Raw genomic sequence first — 20,110 nt, forward strand, 5'->3', positions numbered from 1 at the left:
CAATAAAGGCACGAAGTGACTGGCTTACAAGGTTTCAAGAGGGAGCTTAGATAAGAGTGTGGGGGGAAAGAAAGAGTCCCCACTGAATAGTTATCATCTTGTCTAGATGGGTCTGGTGAAAGGAGATGGGGATAAGATTCGTAAGATTCAGTAGTGAATAAATGTTGTTGTGGCTGGTCGCGACTGTCACAATTGTAGGGGTAGGGGTTTTGTGGCAGAAGGAGGGGGAGTGATTGGTCTTGTGGTCTGGAAACAGAGGACCCTAGGACCATCGGGAGAGGAACACACAGATAGAGTGTGGGACCTTGTCCAGAGAAGCGGCAGTGCCAGAGATGGAGGTAGAGATGGGGGCATGGAGGCCTCTGGATTCATCAACTAGGAACTGGTGGCCAGGAGCAGACTTGCAGAGTGTGCCCTTTGGAGATGTAATTTATTGTGTATGCCTGAGTGGATTTTTTTGTTTGTGTGTTTTTTTAAAAAAAAGCTAAAGTGGATAAAGAGAAATACTTTTAACTGATGGTATATGGAGGGGATTATAATCAATGTAATGAAACAAGTTATATATGAATTGTTGAATGTGAAGCTGATGATGTGCCCTGTAAACTTTCACTAAATCCACAATAAAAACCTTAAATTAAAAAAAAAAAAATCAGTATGACTTGGAGATGAATAGAATATGGGAGTGTATCAGGTAAGAGTTCTCAGTCACTCTAGAAACTGTGTACGGGTTAGTTTTGCTGTGTTAACAAACCATTCCAAAATGTATTGGCTTAAAACAATAAACATGTTTTAATAAATTTAATAGAATTAATGAAGTGAATAAAGGAATGAACAAGTAATAATATTGTCTTTTTAAAAAAAAGTTTGTAGATGTTCTCAAGCTGTAATTAAGAGAGGCCCAGTGACCCCTTGGGTGTCCTGCCAAGTGACTCTCTCAAATTCTTTGATGTAACCTGCCAGAGGAGCTAAGGAGCTAACTCTGCTTCACAGCCAAATTCTTGGACAGTTCTCTTTTGTTCTCCAGTTGGAAGAACTAAGAAAAACAGTATTGTATTCTCAAGAGATTTTGGGATGTGAGAGACCCTTTCCTCCAATCTCAGAAGCACAGTTCCAGAGAAATGAAAAGCTGTTGTTCTTGCCCTTTTGACTGTGTACCTGTGGTTCTTGTATGAAGTTAGATCTCCTCTGTGCGTATAGGGAACCCATTGCTCTTTGACGGGTATGGTAGGAAAGGATTGGTGGCTATAGTTAGATTAATGAATTCTGTGGATGGGAAGAGTCAGGACTTCCTGGTGTTTGAGTTTTATCTGAATGGAGTAGCATGTATCCTGTGTGCCTGGCTTCTTTCACCACACAGTAGCATGTATCCTGTGTGCCTGGCTTCTTTCACCACACACTTTGTGTGAGAACCATCCATGTTACTATACTGTAGTCATTCTTTCATTCTCATTGCTGGAGAGTTTCTTAGCCTTGGCACTATTGACATTGGGGATGGATAATTCTTTGTTGCCAGGGAATGCACTATCTCTGGCCTGTACCTGCTAGATGCCATTAGCACTTCCTCATTAGTTGTGACAACTCAAAGTGACTCTAGACATTACCAAATGTCCTCAGGGGGGACAAACCCAGTCTGGGTTGAGAATCACTGCTAAGGTATGAATACTCCACATTTATTTATCAACCTGTGATAGTCGTTTGGGTAATTTCTGGATTTTGGCTTTCATTAATTTAACTTCAATGAACATTCTTTGATGGGGTGGACATACACTTTCATTTCTGATGGGTATTCAGGAGGGAATTGTTGGGTTACAAAACAGGTAAATGTTTCATTTTATAGATAATGCCAAACAGTTTTCCAAAGTGGTTGTACCAGTTTATACTTTCACCAAGCACATGAGTGCACTGGCTGTTTCACATCCTCATCAACAACACTTAACTTTCACTTGGCATGTCTCAGAGATTAAACACTTGGACATATGGGTATTAGCCACTTAAGCATCCCCTTAATGAAGTGCCTGTTAAGTCTTTTGCTCGTTTTTTTTTTCCTATAGAACTATCTGCCTTTTCTTATTGATCTATAGCAACTCTTTATATATTATGGATATATAATGGATATGGATAAGAGTCTTTGTCAGGTAGGTGTATAGTAACACACTATTGTAGTATTGTAGACAATCTTATCTCACTCCGTGGACTCAAATTTTCAGGTATCTATGCTTTTCCCATCAAACCTCCTACTTCATTTGACTGTCGTTACTTATGTAACTGTCCTGTTTGCAAGACCATAAAGTGCAGACACTTTGTGTATGTTTTGTTCACTTTACATCTCCTAGCACAGGGTTTGGGGCAGATTATGGATAAGCTAAATATTTATGGAATGAATGAATTCCTGAACCTTCCACCAGGATGATTTTTGCAACCTAAGGTTTCAATATTATTGATTTCTAGGCAACCCACATTAAAAAGCTTGGAGATTGAGGTACCTACCTGTTCCCCAATCTGCCTGCCTGAGGGTGGCAGCCAGCTCCTGAGTTTGTCTGTCATCCTTCTGCCAGCTGGAAGTCTGCCCACTTACACCTGTCCTGAGGGAGGTGGGGTGTCGCCTGAAGAAGTCACATTTTAATTAACTTTCCCAGCAGTCACTGGAAAGGCTGGGGTTGTTTTCATAAACAAATGAAAGGCCTGAGCTTTGTTTGCAGCTCAGTGTGTTGTGTGTAAGGAATTCAAACAAACCCTCCCAGCTGAGACCCTGTGCATCTACTCAGAACCCAATGGCTCTTGAGGGAGATAGGGTCTGGGATTTGAGGTAAGTAGGAGGAGGGGGAAAAAGGACCAGAAACTGTGCAGGAAAGAATCTATGGGATCATTTCATTTATTCATTCTACACCTACTTATTAGCATCTGTTCTGCACTGGAACTCCTGGTGTGGCACTGTGAACCAGTACTGCACTGAACCACAAAGTGAGCAGTTCAAATCCATCAGCCGCTCCTCGGAAACCCTATACAGGGTTGCTATGAGTCGGAACCGACTCGATAGCACTTAACAACAACAATTCTGCACTGGGAGACCAGATGTGGTGCTTTAAGCTAAGCACTGAACTGCTAACCACAAGGTTGGCAGTTCAAACCTGCTAGCTGCTCCTCAGAAACCCTATAAAGGATCGCTATGAGTTGAAACTGTGATGGCACTTAACAATTCTGCCCTAGAATTCCTGGTGTGGTGCTGTGGGATAAGCACTGGACTGCTAACCACAAGTACAGCAGTTCAAACCCACCAGCCACTCTTAGAAACCCTATGTTGTTGTTAAGTGCTATCGAGTCAGTTCTGACTAATAGCCACCTGTATAGGGCTTCTGAGGAGTGGCTGGTGAGTTTGAATCATCGACCTTCTGGTTCAAACCGACCTTGCCATCCTGCACATTAACCCACAGCACCATACCAGGACTCCTGGAAACCCTACACAGGCTCACTATGAGTTGCAACCAACACGAGGGCACACAACAATATACTGGGGATCACTGTAGGATAAGTACTGGATTGCTAACTGTAAGGTCAGTGGTTCAAACCCACCTGCTGCTCCTTGGAAAACTATAAATAAAAGGTTGTTATAACTTGGAGCCCTGGTGTGGCGCTGTGGGTTAATGCGCCAAACTGCAAAGCTGTTTGACCTGCAAGATTGGCAGTTCAAGTTCACCAGCAGCTCCGCAGAAACAGGGTCGCTATGGGTTGGAACTGACTCGATAGCACTTAACAACAACAATTACTTGGAACAGACACAACAGCACTTAACAATAGCTTCTGCTCTGGAGCCCTACATAGTCAGGGTGACTATGAGTCAGGATCAACTCAATGATGGTGGGTTTGGGTGGGTTTTTTGTTGTTCTGCACTGGAAGGAGCTATAGCAGCATGGTACAGCAATTAAGTGCTTGGTTGCTAAATGAAAAGTTGGCTGTTCAAATCCAACCAGTGCTTCTGCAAGAGAAAGCACTGACAATCTGCTGCCATAAAGATTAGCCTAGGAAACCCTCTAGGGCAGTTCTACTCTGTCACATGGGACTGACTATGAGTTGAAATCAACTTGACAGCACCTAATGGCAACAATGTGTTGTTGGACCCTGGGAAAAAAAGGAGTGAAAATAAATACTGATTTTTGCCCACATGGAGCACACATTCTCCTGAGGAAGACATTCATTCAATAAATCATCGTACAATGAATGACTTAACGACACTACTATGTAATGTTTTAACAGCTTTATCGAGATAAATCTACACACCAAGTAAGCGTACTGTTCAGTGGCCTTTCATATATTCACAAATTGTGCAACCATCACCCTAACCTACCCCTCCTCTCTAGTCCTCGTCAACTACTAATCCGTATTTTTGTCTCTGTGAATTTGCTTAGTGTGGACCTTTCATATACATGGGATCATAAAATATGAGAGAGCTTCAAAAAGTTCATGGAAAAATGGAATGAAAAGATAATAGAATTTTTCCACTAGCATTTTGCAACCCCCTCATATGTAGTCCTTTGTAACTGGTTTCTTTCACTTACCATAATGCTTTAGGTTTGTACATGTCATAGCATGTACTGCTCTGTAATTCATGGTTCTATATAACAAGGATGCTTACCTGTACTGTAGGCAATCTGGAAAGGTTTCCAAGAGGAAGAGATTTTTAATATGAGCATCTATTTACTATATGCCACCAGGGGATAAAAGGCAATAGAAACCATAGGTCTAGCTGTGTAGGAATTCATGATGTAGGCAGGCTGGTCTGGTGTATACAGTCATGGAAACTGAGAAGGTCACTTAAGTACTAAACTTCAGATGAACAGAACAGAGTAGTAAGAGTTACCAGAGTTCAGATGAGGGAGAGGTCACTGTGAGACCTATGAGTCTGCTATCACAGGATAGGATCCCTGACCTCAGGGATCTACTACTCTAAAAGGAGACAGGATAGTACAATGCTTGAAAACTCCAGCCTGGAGTTTCAAACACACCTGCATATGAATATTGTTATTGTTGTTAAGTGTCATTGAGTTGGTTCCAACCCATAGCGACACCTGTATAGATTTCCTAGGAGCAGCTAGTAAGCTTGAACCACTGACATTGCAGTTTAAACCAACTGTGCAGTCCAGCGCGGTACCCCACATTAGCCTATCCCTTCTTCTTCTTCGTGTGTTTCATTGAGTCCATTCCAACTGACAACAACCCTATACAGGGTTTCTAAGGAGCAGCTGGTAGGCTTGAACTACCGACATTGCAGTTAGCAGTATAGTGCTTATCCTACAGTGCCACACTGGGGCCTGCTCAAATAATGACTCTACAGCTCTAGGTCTCAGTTTCCATATCTCTAAAATGGGGGCAATCGTGCCATTGTTGGAAAGATGGAGTGATTTTGCTATACAAATGCCTTCTAAAGGGTCGAGGAGAGGAGTTTACCTACAAGCCAGAGAGTTAGAAGAGTTATCCAGGTGCCAAGCTGGTGGTAGTGGCAGATGCCCTCTGTGAATGAAGAGCCAAGGAGAAAGTGACTTACTTCCTCATGAGCAGAATTGCAATCTACTGGATGGCAACTGTTTTACAACTGGTGTGTGTCTCACTGCCCAACTGTGGTTTGTGTTCCTTTCAGGGAGAGCTCTGTTATATACATCCCATAGTCCCTCAAGATCAGACCCAGGGTCTGGGTCAAAGCAGGTACTCCTTGTTGCTGAATTATATAGTTTCTCTGAAATTCCACTACTCACCTTCACTCTCTCCCTTCCTCAACAGGCTGAACTTGGCAAGCCCCGGGAAAGAAGTTGTAGTCTGCCTGGAATTAATTTTAATTATGGACTCTATATCCGGGGGACAGATGGAGGGGTCCCTGCAGGTGAGAGAGCCCATAAAGGCTTGAGGGTTGGGTGGGGGGCTCATTTCACCTCAAAGAGCTCTCCATCTAGACTGGCAGTTCTGCAGCCGGCCCGTGCCAGGGAAAGGGTACAGGAGCCTGTCTCAAAACACAAGTCTGGCAGAAGCCACAGATCTGGACAAATAGTAGTAAAAGCAGGATTTGGCTGAGATGAGAAGAACCAAACAGGATCCAGGTCTGGGATATCAAAGAAATAACAAGGCATCCCAGTCAGTGGGGTGGAACCCTGTCCTTGGAGAAAGGACTGTCCGTGCCCTACTTGAGCACTCAGAGGAGGCCAGGGGCCAAGTAGGATGTGGAAGGACATCTGTAATCTCAGTATGTCCCTTTAGGGACTGCTGTGCTTCTCAGAGGAGGAGCCACGCAGAAGACTCTGGGTTAGTGGACACCACTTGCTCCATTTTTTTTCTCAGTCAGATACCCTGGAATCTTTCTTTCTCAGACTGACAGCCTCACCACTGTCCTTCTTCCTCTTCCTGATCCCAGCCCTTGGACACTGGAATGTGTTCAAGCAACAGCCCACCTGCCCCCATGAGCTGACCCGAAATTACATTGCAATGAACCGTGGAGCTGTGAAAGCTGGCCTGGTAACAGCCCGGGAGAATTTCCTCTACCGCCGGCTCAATGACATCCGCATCAGTGACCAGGAAGACCGGCACACAAAGAAGGAGCTGCCAGCTTTACCTCCAAACATGACGTTTGGGACCCGTGCACGGTAAGGGGGTGGCCCTGAGTGAATAGACACAACATTGGAAGATGATGGGGAAATGGAGTCTCTCTGGTGTCTGCTTCTACAGCCACACTATGAATGCTACTGAGCTAGATCCTTTCTTCTCAGGGACTCATCATAGGGTTGTGCCCAGGTTACCCACTTTCTCTCATTCAACAAACATTGATTAGGAGCTAGACTGTGTTCCTGTCTCTTCCCTCAGGGAGTTTCATGACCTGGGTGAAGGAGGTACAAAGATGGTGGATCATCCCAGTATAGCACCATCCCAGTAAGAACATGAGAGAGACTCTGGAGCCTGGTCTCAGGCCTGGACTCTGGCCACAACTAGTTGTTGGATCCTTACCTCCATTTCTGCACTTGTATAATGGGATAATGATAGTATCTGCTTTGTAGTGTTGATGTGACATTTCAATGGCATACTGCATATAAAAACCACAGCATTTAGGCCTGGGATATAGTGAGTGCTCAATACATGTTAGTTATTATTAATGTTTAAAGCAGCACAATGTCTACTAGGTTTGGTTTTTGGTTTGACCCAAGTACTATGATCTTAAAATTACTTATACATAGTAGAGTGCACAAACAGTAAACGTTCAGTTTAATGAACTTTTACAAATAGAAATATTCACGTAATCACTATCTGTATGACGATGTAAAATATATTTAATAACCGAGAAAATCTCCATGTTCCTTCAGAGACATTACCAGTCAGTCTTTGGCCCACTATCAACTTTGATTGTCTGAATTTGTATCAGCATTCCAGTTGCTCTACATTCTTGCTGATATTAAGTACTAATAGCTTTACAGCAAGGATGTGACCAGTGTGGGGCTTAGATTATATCTTTAATGCTAATGAGGATCCACAGTCCACACAGAAATCGGCAGGAAGATGGAGACCCCAACATAAAAGGACTTCTCCAGTCAGTGCCCCTAACTTTTCTTACCCTGTTCAGACCCCTGCAGTACCAGTCAACTGTACTCCATGCTTCTAAAAGGATCCTTTCCCAAATTACCTTCTACATGACTGCTGACGTTATTTTCCTAAAGCACAGAACAAATTATATAGTTCTCTACACAGATGTCTGTAATAGCTCCTGTTCTGAAGCCCATCAGCCCTTATGGCCTCCTTGCCCTTATTCCTGAAGACAGCCTGGAACAGTGTAGAACAGAGTCTATGTTGTGCATTAAACTAGTCCACACGCATCATCAAAGATCTCATAAACAGCATGGAATTGCCCTGGGGTCTAGTCCCACCTTTGTTCCTAACTGGCCATGTCCCTCTTTCCCTGTTACCACATCTGTAAATACAGGGTCACCCTGGTAACCTGGCATTCTATGATTCTCAGGATTTGTTCTATCTCTTCATCACTTCATTTGATTTTCACTCAAACCACATCAGAATGTAGGCATATTTATTTTCTGTGTCTCATGCCAGGGATAGCTGAGGCAGGGAGAGATTATTACTACAAATTCACACAACTTCTTCATAGCAGAGTTTGATCTGTCTTTTTAATCTAATAATTCTAAAAACAGTAATACATTCTGCAGGCATATATATGACATTGTTGTTCTTGTTAGGTGACAATGAGTCAGTACCAACACATAGTGACGCTATGCATAACAGAATGAAACACTGCCTGGTCCTGCTCCAACCTCAAAATTGTTGCTATGCCTGAGCCCATCACTGCTGTCACTGTGCCAATCCATCTCACTGGGGGTCTACCTCTTTTTCTCTGAATATCCTTCTCCAGCAACTGGTCCCTTCTGATAATATGTCTGAAATGTGAGAGAAGAAGTTTGGCCATCCTGGCTTCCAAGGAGCATTCTGGTTGTACTTCTCCCAACACAGATTGGTTTGTTCTTTTGGCAGCCCATGGCACTTTTAATATTCTCCTCCAACACCATAACTCAAAAGCATCAATTCTTCTATGGTCTTCCTTATTCACTGTCCAACTTTCACATGCATATGAGTTTATTGAAAATACCATGATTTGAATCAGGCGCACCTTAGTCCTCAAACTGACATCTTTGCTCTTCGGTGTTGACACTGGAATATACAAACCCTAGAGCTTATCTGGTTCAAAGTTCTCATTTAAAACAAAATGAGTTCAGAGAGGTGAGGAGACTTTCTCAAGGTCATACAGTACGTAGTTCATCGTGCTGAGCAGACAGGCTCCCTGTACAATGCTCTGTTGTCTATGTTTTACCTCCTAGGTCCTGGGACATAGTGTGAACACCTACAGTTTCTGCTTCTGGGGTTGCATTTTTCCATTATATTGCTTCAGTCAGCTGGGCTTCAAAAGGCCATTGATTCTCATCTAGCTTTCAATATAAAATCTTAAATTGCTATAAAACCGAGTGGCTACAATTCCAGAGAAAGGGCATGATGAAGTGCTGGCTATATCTTCTGTGATAGTAAATGGGCTTTGCATATGCAAATTGAATGGATTTTAAAATGGTATTTAATGACAATTTTCGTTGCAGACATTAACATTAATTGCACAAAAATGAAAATGCTGCATTAGGTTGCTGTTAGCAGCAAATATCATGGCCATAAAGCTTTATCTTTATCAACAGCAGTCCTTTCTGATGTGACAGGACACCTCAGCAAATTGCAGGCAAAAGGGCTTTTATGAAACAAAAATGTCCCCCAAAGCAGGCCCAAATCAGCATCAATTTCACTTTATTTCTTCATAAATGGAGGTTAAATGGCTGCTGGAAAAGCTTTCACTAAGATGCCCAACCTGCCCTGAAAACCCCTCAACTTCACAGCATAAATGTAGAGGAAGGGTTTAAAATAATCACCCCTCTCTGGTAATGGGGCTATTACTTTAAAGTTATGGGGCCAAAGCCCATTCTCTAATAACCACCTTTTACAAGCCTTGATTGTATTTATTTCTTTATTTTTACTTTAAAAACATGTTTAAAACCAAATCTGATTACATACACCCAATTACCAAAGAGCTGTTGGGGTGATTTGGTCTAACAAACAAACAAACAAACAAACAAACAAACAAACAAGAAGGAGTCATTCCCTCATAATTACTGATATGCTCAAAATAAAGTCCCTGGTGGTTGCAATCATGGTAAATATAACTCATATCACTGAAATGTACACTTAAATATGGTTAAAATGGCGAATTTGGGGTTATATATCTTTTACCACTAAAAGTGTTTGGCCATTGTTCAAAAGGTTGGTAGTTGGAACCTACCCAGCAGTACCACAGAAGAAAGACCTGGCAATCTGTAGCCCCCGGGACTGCCATGAGTCAATCCATTCTGCGGCAGTGCACTGGTTTGCTTTTTGTTTGACCACAATAACGTGTTACAATAAGTAAAAAATAAAAACCCACCTCAGACTAAATGAAAAGCTCACTCTAAACTTGAGAGGCGAATAAACAGAGGAGCGGTCACCACTAGCTGAGCTAAATTCCCAACCACAACTAATCCCCACTCCTGGCCTCCCCACCTGACCTTCACCATCAAATCCCTTGCCCTTTATATAATTTGCAATGAGCAAAATAAATACAATATGAGGAGACAACACCCTCTCTTTTCCACACACCTCCTTCTACCTACCCACCCAATGCTTCAATCCCAGACAGGATTCCAACCTGAATTTGGAATTATTCAGCTACTTCTTCCCAGTTAGTTTTTTCAGTTCCCAATCCACACCAATTTGCTATGGATCATCACTAACTTGTAAAGGCACATTTTAGCCACAGGCCTCGATGACATAAAAGAAATGAAGACGTCAGCAATTCTCTGGAAAATGGAGCTGTGTAGGCCTGTGGTCCACAGTCACTGAGGCGTATAGTGGACTCACACAGGATTTTTGTGAGTATTTGAAAATTATAAATTTGAATGAGCTGCCATATTAAAAAGGCAGGAGACTTCATGTAGGAGCCTGCTTCTTTTAAAAAATCAGATGCCCAGGCAACTAAACTCTGCTCTCCCTCCTGGAACCAGGGAGCTGGGGCTAAGAGGTGGTGCCCCTTTTGGACAGAATCCACACAGTTTATAATTTTCTGTTTATCATGGCATTCATGTGGCCCAAGCTCTCACATTTTCATTATCTACCTGATCCCTGTAAGCACTAAGCCCCAACTTCTGGCATAGACTAGTTTGTCCTCTTGATTGCTCATCTAGCTGTTGCCTCTTTATGTATTCCTACCACCACTTATAAGGAGCTCTGGTAGCATAGTGGTTACGACTCGGGCTGCGAACCTTAAGGTCAGCAGTTTGAAACTACCAGCTGTTCCGCAGGAGAAAGATGAAGATTTCTGCTCCCGTAAATATTTACAGCCTCGGAAACCCTGTACAGGGTCACTATGAGTTGGTTCTGACTCCACAGCACATAACCACAGCCACCACTATCACTTATACCTCAATGTAAAGAACACAAAAATCCTCACAACTGGACCAATACACAACACCATGATAAACAGAGAGAAAAGGTTGAAATTGTCAAGAATTTAATTTTATTTGGATACACAACCAGTGCCTGTGAAAACAGCAGTTACGAAATCAAACAATGCATTCATTACATTGAACAAATCTGCTGCAAAAGATTTCTTTAAAGTACTCAAGAGCAAAGATATCACTTTTAGGACTAGGGGGCTCCCGACCCAAGACATAATATTTTCAATCACTTCATACACACACAAAAGTTGGCCAGTGAACAAGGAAGACTATAGAAGAATCAATGCATTTGAATTATGGTGCTGACGTAGAATAGTGATATACCATGGACACCAGTAGGATAAGCACCAACTGCTAACTGTGAAGTCAGCAGTTCAAACCCACCAACTTCTCCTTGGAAACCCTATACATGAATTGGAACCAACTCAACAGCACTTAACAACACCACCACCAGAAGAACGAATAAATCTGTGTCCGAAGAAGTACAGCCAGAATGCTTCTTGGAAGTGAGACTTTGTCTCATGTACTTGGACATATTATCAGGAGGGACCAGTCCCTGGCAAAAGACATCATGCTTGGAAAAGTGGAGGGTCAGTGAAAAAGAGGAAGACCTTCAATGAGATAGACTGAGACAGTGGCTACACAATGGGCTCAAACACAGGAAAGATTGTAAGAATGGAACAGGACTGGACAGTGTGTTGCTCTGTTGTATGTAGGGCCATTATGAGTTGGAACCAACTTGATGACATCTGACAACCACCACCACCACCACCAATGTTGCTGATGCCCTACTACGATAACCGATAGTAATGTGCTTTGTGCTGTTTTTGAGTCTTCTGACCTTTCCTAGCAGATCACAAGGTCCTTTCTTCTGAGGTGCCTCTTGGTGGGTTAGAACCACCAACCTTTCTGCTAATAGTCTAATGCTCAACAGTTTGTGCCATCCTGAGACTCTTACACTAAGTGATACCAAACAGCCAAACCTATTGATGTGAATCAAGTCCATTGCAACTCACATTGACTCATAGGACAGAATAGAACTGTCCCACAGGGTTTCCAAGGCTGTCCTGGTGTGGTGCTCTGAGTTAATGTGCTGGACTGCAAGGTTGATTTGAACCCAAGGTTAGCAGTTCAAGCTCACCATCCACTTTTCAGAAACCCTATATAGGGTTGCTATGGGTAGAAACTGACTCAGTGACACTTACAACAACAACAATGTTGATAAAAGCAGACTGTCACATTGTTTTCTCCCAGTGCAGCGGATGAATTTCAACCCCCAACCTTAGAGTTTTATCAGCTCAGTGCTTAACCACAGCACCCCAGGGCTCCTTTCCACTAACAGCCACCCAATATATTATAAACGTTTCCAAGGCTGTAACTCTTTATGGGAGTAGAAAGTCTCATCTTCCTCCCTGGAGCAGCTAGTAGTTTTGAAGTGTTGACCTCGCGGTGAGCAGCCCCATTTGTAACTCACTACACTACCAGAACTCTGGTAGCGTAGTGGTTACAAATGGGGCTGCTAACCTCAAGGTCAGCAGTTCAAAACAACCAGCTGTTCCAAGGGAGAAAGATGAGGCTTTCTGCTCCTATAAAGATTTACAGCCTAGGAAACCCTATACAGGGTCACTATGAGTTGGAACAGACTCCCCAGTACTTAACAACAACAACACTACCAGAGTCCTTTACCACTAACTGTTGTTGTCAAGTGCCATCGAATGGGTTTTGACTTATAGTGACTTGGGCTTCAATGTGGCAGGCATTTTGCAAACACAAATGCTAATCTTTGTATCAATCCTGAGAGGCAGATTCCGTTCTGCTCAGTTCACAGGCCAGCAAAGGGAGGACAAGGGCCCTGCCTGAGGCTGTAGGGTTGCAGAGCCTGGATTTGTGTGGTTCTGGATGGCTGACTTTGCAGATTGCACCTCAAAGATCAGGCAGCTGGACAGATACAAGCCTCTTTTCCTCAACTGTCCCACCGTCAAATCTCAAAATGCAAGTCAGGGGAGAATTTGAAATTCACATTTCTAGCTTCTAAGGCCATACCACAAATCTCAGAGCATGCTGTGATCCAAGATTCATCCAGAGATATGTTGGGGGGGGGGCAGAAATGTAACTATTAAAGAAGTGCTTAATTATTGATTCATTTTAATAAGTGCTTACAAATGTTCATATGCCCTAAGCACATCTTAATTGTTACTGCTCCTAATTGGTCAAGGCTTGTCAGTTAAGCCAAGTTAGGGATAGCAGGGAGGGGACCAGTGGTGTGTTGGAGCTAGGCAACAGCTCATGCTCCTGGACAATTTCGGATGCCAAGGGCCCCACCACCACCCTGCTTGGGAGCTGTCCTCCTTGTACCACATTTAAGACCAGGCTACTAGCAAAAGGATCCATCACTCTGTCACTGAGCAAAAAGCACCACCCCTATACACTCCCCTCAGGTCTAGATGGAAGGTGAGGAGACCTCTGGCTTTCAACAAATAATGGCAGCTGTGTATTATCATCACTGTTACATGCCAGACATTGGGTTGAGTACCTCAGATACAATGTCTCCTCAAATAGCTTTCAACAGCTCAGTGAGTATGAAGTTGGAATTCTTATATTCCCATCTTATAGAAGGGAAGACAGAGGGCCAAAGTAATGAAGTTGTTTGCCTATGGGTATTCTATAGTGGGGTGACTATGGCACTGATCTGCTGTTTCCTAACAAACACAGGTAGGGATGTGACCCAGTTTTTCCTGCACTCAAGGAGGATTGAGACAGGCTATTTATCTATGCTATAAGGTCAGCTGATAGGAATTTTTTAAAAAGAAGGCATTGGAACTTAATCTCAACATATCAAAAGAGTCCACCAAGCTTTTCTTCTGATGTGTCACTTCCCTGTTCTAACCTTTTATAGCTCTTCACTACCCAATAAACTCAAACTCCTTTATGTGGCATCCAGAACCTTCCTTAGAAAGCCTGATGCTTTTGCTGTCCCCGGTGCCTAACACAGCACCTCTGATGATGAAGTCCTCAGTAAATGTTGATTAATGAGTGTACAATTGACCACATGTGAGTCAGAACATAAAGCCAGTAGCAATGTGTGCTGCTTCAGTAGAATATTTAGCTCAGCCACCAATTTCTCTAGTCTAGACATCCCCTCCCTGCAGCCCTGGTGCTGAAAACAGTCAGGCCATGGAAAAATAAGAAACTGGAGAAAAATAGGAAATGCTACCAGCCCACCCCTGTGTTTGTGGCTGCTACTCGTCCTACCATCAGATGCATCATCATCCTGACATTGACAAATGTGAATGATGGAGAAAATTTTACAGGCTGTTAAAAAAAAAAAAATGTTTGCTGCCTGACAGGTTTTTGAATCTCTCTGCCAAGCTGATTTATTTTACAAATTTACAATGGACCCATCAATCACTCTGGGATATTTTGTTTCTCCTGGATCCAATGGCCAAAATCCAAATCAACCACCAAGACCCCTATAAAGTAATAATAAACCCCTTCCCAGGCAATTGTCTCGCAATTCAAGACAGTTTCAAATGGCAAGATGTAAGTACAGGTTTACTCGAGGCCTGAACCTTGAGATGACCACAAGGGGGAGCATGTGGATCTCTCAAAGACCATGGGACCTAGAAGAGTGTACTGAAAGAATATCCTCTCTGGTAGTGTAGTGGTTACGAATCGGGCTGCTAATTTCACAGTCTGCAGTTAGAAACTACCAGCTGTTCTGTGGGAGAAAGATGAGATTTACAGCCTCAGAAACCCTGTACAGGGTCACTATGAATTGGAACCAACTCCACAACGCATAACAACAACAATCAGGCAGAGCCAAAGCCAAACTTTCCCGGCCCCTATATAATGGAGTCCTGGCCTGTAAGCTGTAGGGTAAACACTCGACCATAAGGTCAGTTTGAACTGCAATGTCAGCAGTTCAAATTCACTAGCCGCTCCTTGAAAACCCTATACAGGGTCACTATGAGTTGGAACCAACTTGATTTGAACTTCAATGTCAGCGGTTCAAATTCACCAGCTGCTCCTTGGAAACTTTATACAGGGTCACTATGAGTTGGAACCAACTTGATGGCACTTAACAGAAGCAACAACAACATATAATGGTGTGGCGCTGTGGGATAATGGTCTGGACCGCAAGATCGGCGGTTCAAATTCACCAGCTGCTCCTTGGAAATCCTTATGCAGGGTCGCTATGAATCGAAACTTACTCCACAGTGCAGTTCAAACCTACCAGCTGCTTCTTGGAAATTCTATACAGGGTTCATATGAGTCAGAACCAACTTAATAGCAGCAACATTTAACCTGCTATCGTATTAATGGCCACACTGTTGGTAAATAGTTCTTTGCTTGATGCTAGTTTTCTTTACTGAACACTCAGATCCTCAAAAGCAGGGACACTGCTGAACCATCTGTCTAATACAGTGTCTGGCATGTGGTAAATACTAAATAAATATTTGTTGCAGAGAAATATGACCTAGGACCCTTTGAGGTTTTGAGACTAAATTATTGAAAGGAAAGAGTTTGAGACCCAGAGAGCAGATGGTAAAGCCAGAGATTCTGTGTCATTTCTGCTGTGTCCATTGTGTCCATCCCTGTCCATCAGCAGTGTGACCATGCAACCTCAAAGAGTGAATGTTTTCCTTGGCAGCATTAATAGAGGTAACAAGTACAGAAGAAGGGAGGTGATCTTCTTGCTCTGTTCTGCTGCTCAGGTTATATTTGTTGTACCCAGTTCAAAAACTGGAGACTTCATACATTCAGGAGAAAGTCTACAAATTGGAGAGTGTCCAGAGAGGAGATATCAGGATGGTGGGCAATAAGGGGAGGAGGAACCACTATGTATCAAGAGCATGGCAAGAAGTTTATTCTTCTTAGCTGGATGAAAAAGATGCAAAAGAGAACATAACAGCTGTCCTCAATTTTCTGAAGCCCAGTTATGAGGACAAGGGTTTCTGAACAACTTTCTGAAGCCCTATTATGAGGACAAAACTTTGCTCTCTGTCTCTCTCTCTCTCCCTTTTTTAAAAAATGTTTTATTGTGAATTATGTGATAGTTTACATGGGAGAACATTAGTTTTACATTCATTCTATCATATATCGTCTCATTGCTATGGTTACAATCCCCTCCATGCAATCCTTCCCCCGTACCCCCCATGCATTCTGTCTCTTTAAAGAACAAAATCATCACTAGTGTGTGTCTTGGGAGGAGGTAATACTCCTGGAGCCCTGAGGATTGCTGAATCAGTAGTCCTCACACCTCTACCATGTAGGGACTATTATCTCTTTTTTATAGATTGGGAAACTGTGGCTCAGAGTCACCTGCTTAAGATACAAGGTTAGTGAGTGGCAGCACCAGGATTTGAGGCACATTTCATTCCAGAGCCGTTGTCTGTATCCATGTGCTGCATGATTCCAGGAAGGCAGAGCAAGGCCATTGTTTATCAACCTGAACTCCATTCATGATGGTACAGGTTGCCTGGTACAGAAGTGGTCCTTGGTAGTGTACTGACACCTGTGAACAAGTATAAAAATCAATAGCCACCTCCAACAAGTGCTAATGCAGCAAATATGACCTTAGTTGCAGAATAGACTTGATATCTGTCAATGCAGCCAAGCACTTTTCATGTAGCAAGTGAATTAATCCTCAACTCACCCCTGTGTGGTAGGTTCTATCATTACCTCCATTTACTCATGAAGAAATGGAGGCATAGTGTATTACTTAGCAAGAGGTCATGGTTGAAAAGTGGAGGTATAAGGATTCAAACCCTGGCAGTTTGACTGCACAGTCCTTGCATTCAGCAGCCAGACTAGATTCCTATGGAAGATGGATGTGATACCTGGGTTCAAACATCTCTGCCAGGCTGGGGTGTGTCCCCAGCTGCAATAACCACCTGAAACACCCCAAACTGTCCTCAGGGCAGTTTCATTAGAAGGAGTCCAGGCAGGGAGATGTGCTTGGGAGGAGGCCCATCGTTTCCTGGTCCCGTCCCCTGGGTACTAGGCCTCTCCTCTTTGGTGCCTGCAGCTCCTGCTCCATCCTCTCTCATCACCTAAGCCCCTTCTTAGTACTTCCCCCACAGCCAGCTTTGTTACCAGAGTCAGGGAGGAGACATTTTTCATGCTTTGCCTTTTTTCCTCCTGTTCGGCTCTCTTGTGGCCAAGACAGAGATTTATTCTCAGCCTGACGCTCCTGACATTCTGAGCAGGGAGGGTTCAGGGAGGTACTGATGGGCCCATAACAGATAGGGCCGCCTCTCCCTTGGGGCCCATCCAGGCCCAAACCCCATCCATCAGGAGAGGCTCTGTGCCAAGGTCAGCGCTAACGAGGCCAGGCCAGCCGCTCCCCCTCGGGGCCTCCCCAGGTGCATCACACAGACTGGCTTGGGCTTGGGCTTGGGCTTTCGATTGTTCTGAAGCTGTGCCTTGCCCGCTTTGGTGGGCCAAGCACTGAGCCTTGCTGGGTGCCAGCTCAGGGGTCAGCTTGGTGCCTGGCATTGCTGCGGGCCTCTTCTGGTCTCTGAGTCTAGCTCATGATATAATTGGAGGGGTTGTGGGGGCATGGTTGGCTTTGCTCCTCCACTGATGTGGCATCCTCCATGGGGCACAAAGGAGCTGGTACTTTTGTGAGTCAGCCCTCTTTGGTGCCCATAAAGAGCCACCCTCCACATACCACTGTTGTGCAGTCCTGGCTAGCAAGGCTGCCCATAGAGTGAGAAAGTAGCTCCTAAGATCGGCCAGCTCAGCCAGGGCAGGACCAACTGGGTCAGTCCCTTCAGAGGCCAGACAGAGACAGGTGCTCAGCAACATGGCATTTGTTGGAATTAATATCAGCTTCCCCCTTTTTTAGTCCCTATATCTAGGACCGAGCACTGTGCTGAGTGCTTCATGTACATCATCTCATGTGACCCTCACATGATAACACTTTAGATGGTTGTTGGTAGGTGCCATCAAGTTGGTTCCGACTCATAGTGACTCTATGCACAAGAAGAGTCCATCATTAATAAAGGTGGCAAGTTCAGAAGAAGGGAGATGATCTTCCTGTTCTGTTCTGCTGCTAAGGTCATATTCATTGCATCCAGTTCAAAAATCCTTGAAGATTTTCCTCTGTATTTCTGACTGTCTGCTTTACCAAGAATGTTGTTTTTCTCTGGGGTTTGGTTCCTCCTGATAACATGCTCAAAATTGGCGAGACCAAATCTTGCTGTCCTCATGTCTAAGGAGACTTTTGGCTATACTTCTTCCAAGACAGATTTGTTTATTCATCTGGAAGACCATGGAATATTTAATATTCTTTGCCAACATCATAATTCAAAGGTATCAGTTCTTCTTCGCTCTTCCTTGTTCAATGTCCAGTGTTTGAGGCGACTGAAAATATCATGGCTTGGGTCAGGTACACCTTAGTCCTCAAAATGACATCTTTGCTTTTTAACAACTTAAAGAGATCTTTTGCAGCTGATTTGCCAAAAGCAGTATGTCATTTGATTTCTTAACTCCTCCTACCATGAGTGTTGACTATAGCTCCAAGTAAAATGAAATCCTTAACAATATCAATATTTTCTCAAATGGAGAAAATGATGTTGCTTATTGGTCCAGCTGTGAGGATTTTTGGGTTTTTTTATCTTGAGGTATAATCCGTAATGAATGCTGTAATCTTTGATCTTCAAGTTTTCTTCTCTTTCACATGTCTTCTGCATATCACAGGTTGTTAACGAGTTTTCTTGCAATCCTGATACCACCTTCTTCTTCATATAGTCCAGATTCCCTGATTATTTGCTCAGCATTGAGATTCAACAAGAATGGTGAAAGAATACAACCTTGACACACATCTTTCCTAATTTTAAATGACTGTTTAAATGACTGTCTCTTGATCTAGGTACAGGTTCAATGTGAGCACAATTAAGTTTTCTGGAATTCCCGTTCTTTGTAATGTTATCCACAATGTTTATGATCCATACAGCTGAACCTTTGCATACTAAATAAAATACAGGTAAACATCTTTCTGGTATTTTCTGCTTTCAGCCCAAATCTATATGATATCAACAATGATATCCTCCGTTCCATGTCCTCTTTTGAATCTAGTTTAAATTTCTGGCAGCTCTATCCATGCACTGCTTCAGCTGTTTTTGAATTACCTTCAGCAGAATCTTAGTTGCGTATAATATTAATGATATTACTCAATCACAGATCCTACTTGGTCTTAGTCTAGATACTCTGCTGAAACCTGTCCACTATGGGTAACTCTGCTGGTATTTGAAATACCAATGGCATAGCTTCCAACATCACAGCAACATGAAAACATCCACAGTACAACAAACTGACAGACAAGTGGTGGACCCTGTAGGTAGTGACTCTCTTATCCCCATTTTACAGAAAAGGAAAAAAAAAAGACTAGGTTTTATTGGTCAGAAAGAGACTGGGAGAACCTGAGACTATGGCCCTTGATCATCCTTCAAAGTCTGGAAAGGAACTCATCGTTATGACCCAATTTTCAGGGTGGGACTGGGGGTAAGGACTCTAGCTAGTCGTGCTCACCATGGAGTGGTCAAGCACTCAAATTCAAAGGTCAACATTTTCCTAAGGACAAAGTTGAGAAGGCATGGGAAGGCTGGGTGGAATGCAAATAGGAAGCACAGGGAGGAAGTGGGATAATTGTTTTTGCAGAGAGGGGATTGAGATGAAACAAAGTATGTGATATGTTGAATGTAAAGCTGAAGATTTTGTCTGTAAACCTTTACTCAATTCAAAATGAAAAAAAAAAAAATCATAATAATTCTCTCACAGTTCTGGAAGCCAGAAGTTTGTAATCAAGATGTCAGAAGGACCGTGTTCCGTCCAAAGACTCTAAGGAGGATGATCTCTCCATACCTCTTCTACCTTTTGGTGACTCTTGACTTCACCCTCACCTTTGCCTCATTCTCCACATGGCCTTCTCCTATCTGTCTTTTTTTTTTTTTAATTTAAGGTTTTTATTGTGGATTGAGTGAAAGTTTACAGGGCACATCATCAGTTTCACATTCAACAATTCATATAACTCGTTTCATTAC

General features: G+C 43.1%; 1 protein-coding gene across 1 annotated transcript in view; it reads left to right on the forward strand.

Moving 5' to 3' along the window:
* LOC102812348 (chromosome unknown open reading frame, human C9orf171) overlaps nt 1-20,110 on the forward strand; it is a 221,405-nt gene that overhangs the window by 104,517 nt on the left and 96,778 nt on the right. Inside the window, exons 2-3 of the mRNA XM_006834896.1 lie at nt 5,773-5,872; nt 6,398-6,626. Coding sequence (XP_006834959.1) covers nt 5,773-5,872; nt 6,398-6,626 — 329 coding nt within the window. The remainder of the gene's footprint in view (nt 1-5,772; nt 5,873-6,397; nt 6,627-20,110) is intronic.

Source organism: Chrysochloris asiatica, unplaced genomic scaffold (assembly GCF_000296735.1).
Source record: "Chrysochloris asiatica unplaced genomic scaffold, ChrAsi1.0 scaffold00014, whole genome shotgun sequence".
Taxonomy (NCBI): domain Eukaryota; kingdom Metazoa; phylum Chordata; class Mammalia; order Afrosoricida; family Chrysochloridae; genus Chrysochloris; species Chrysochloris asiatica.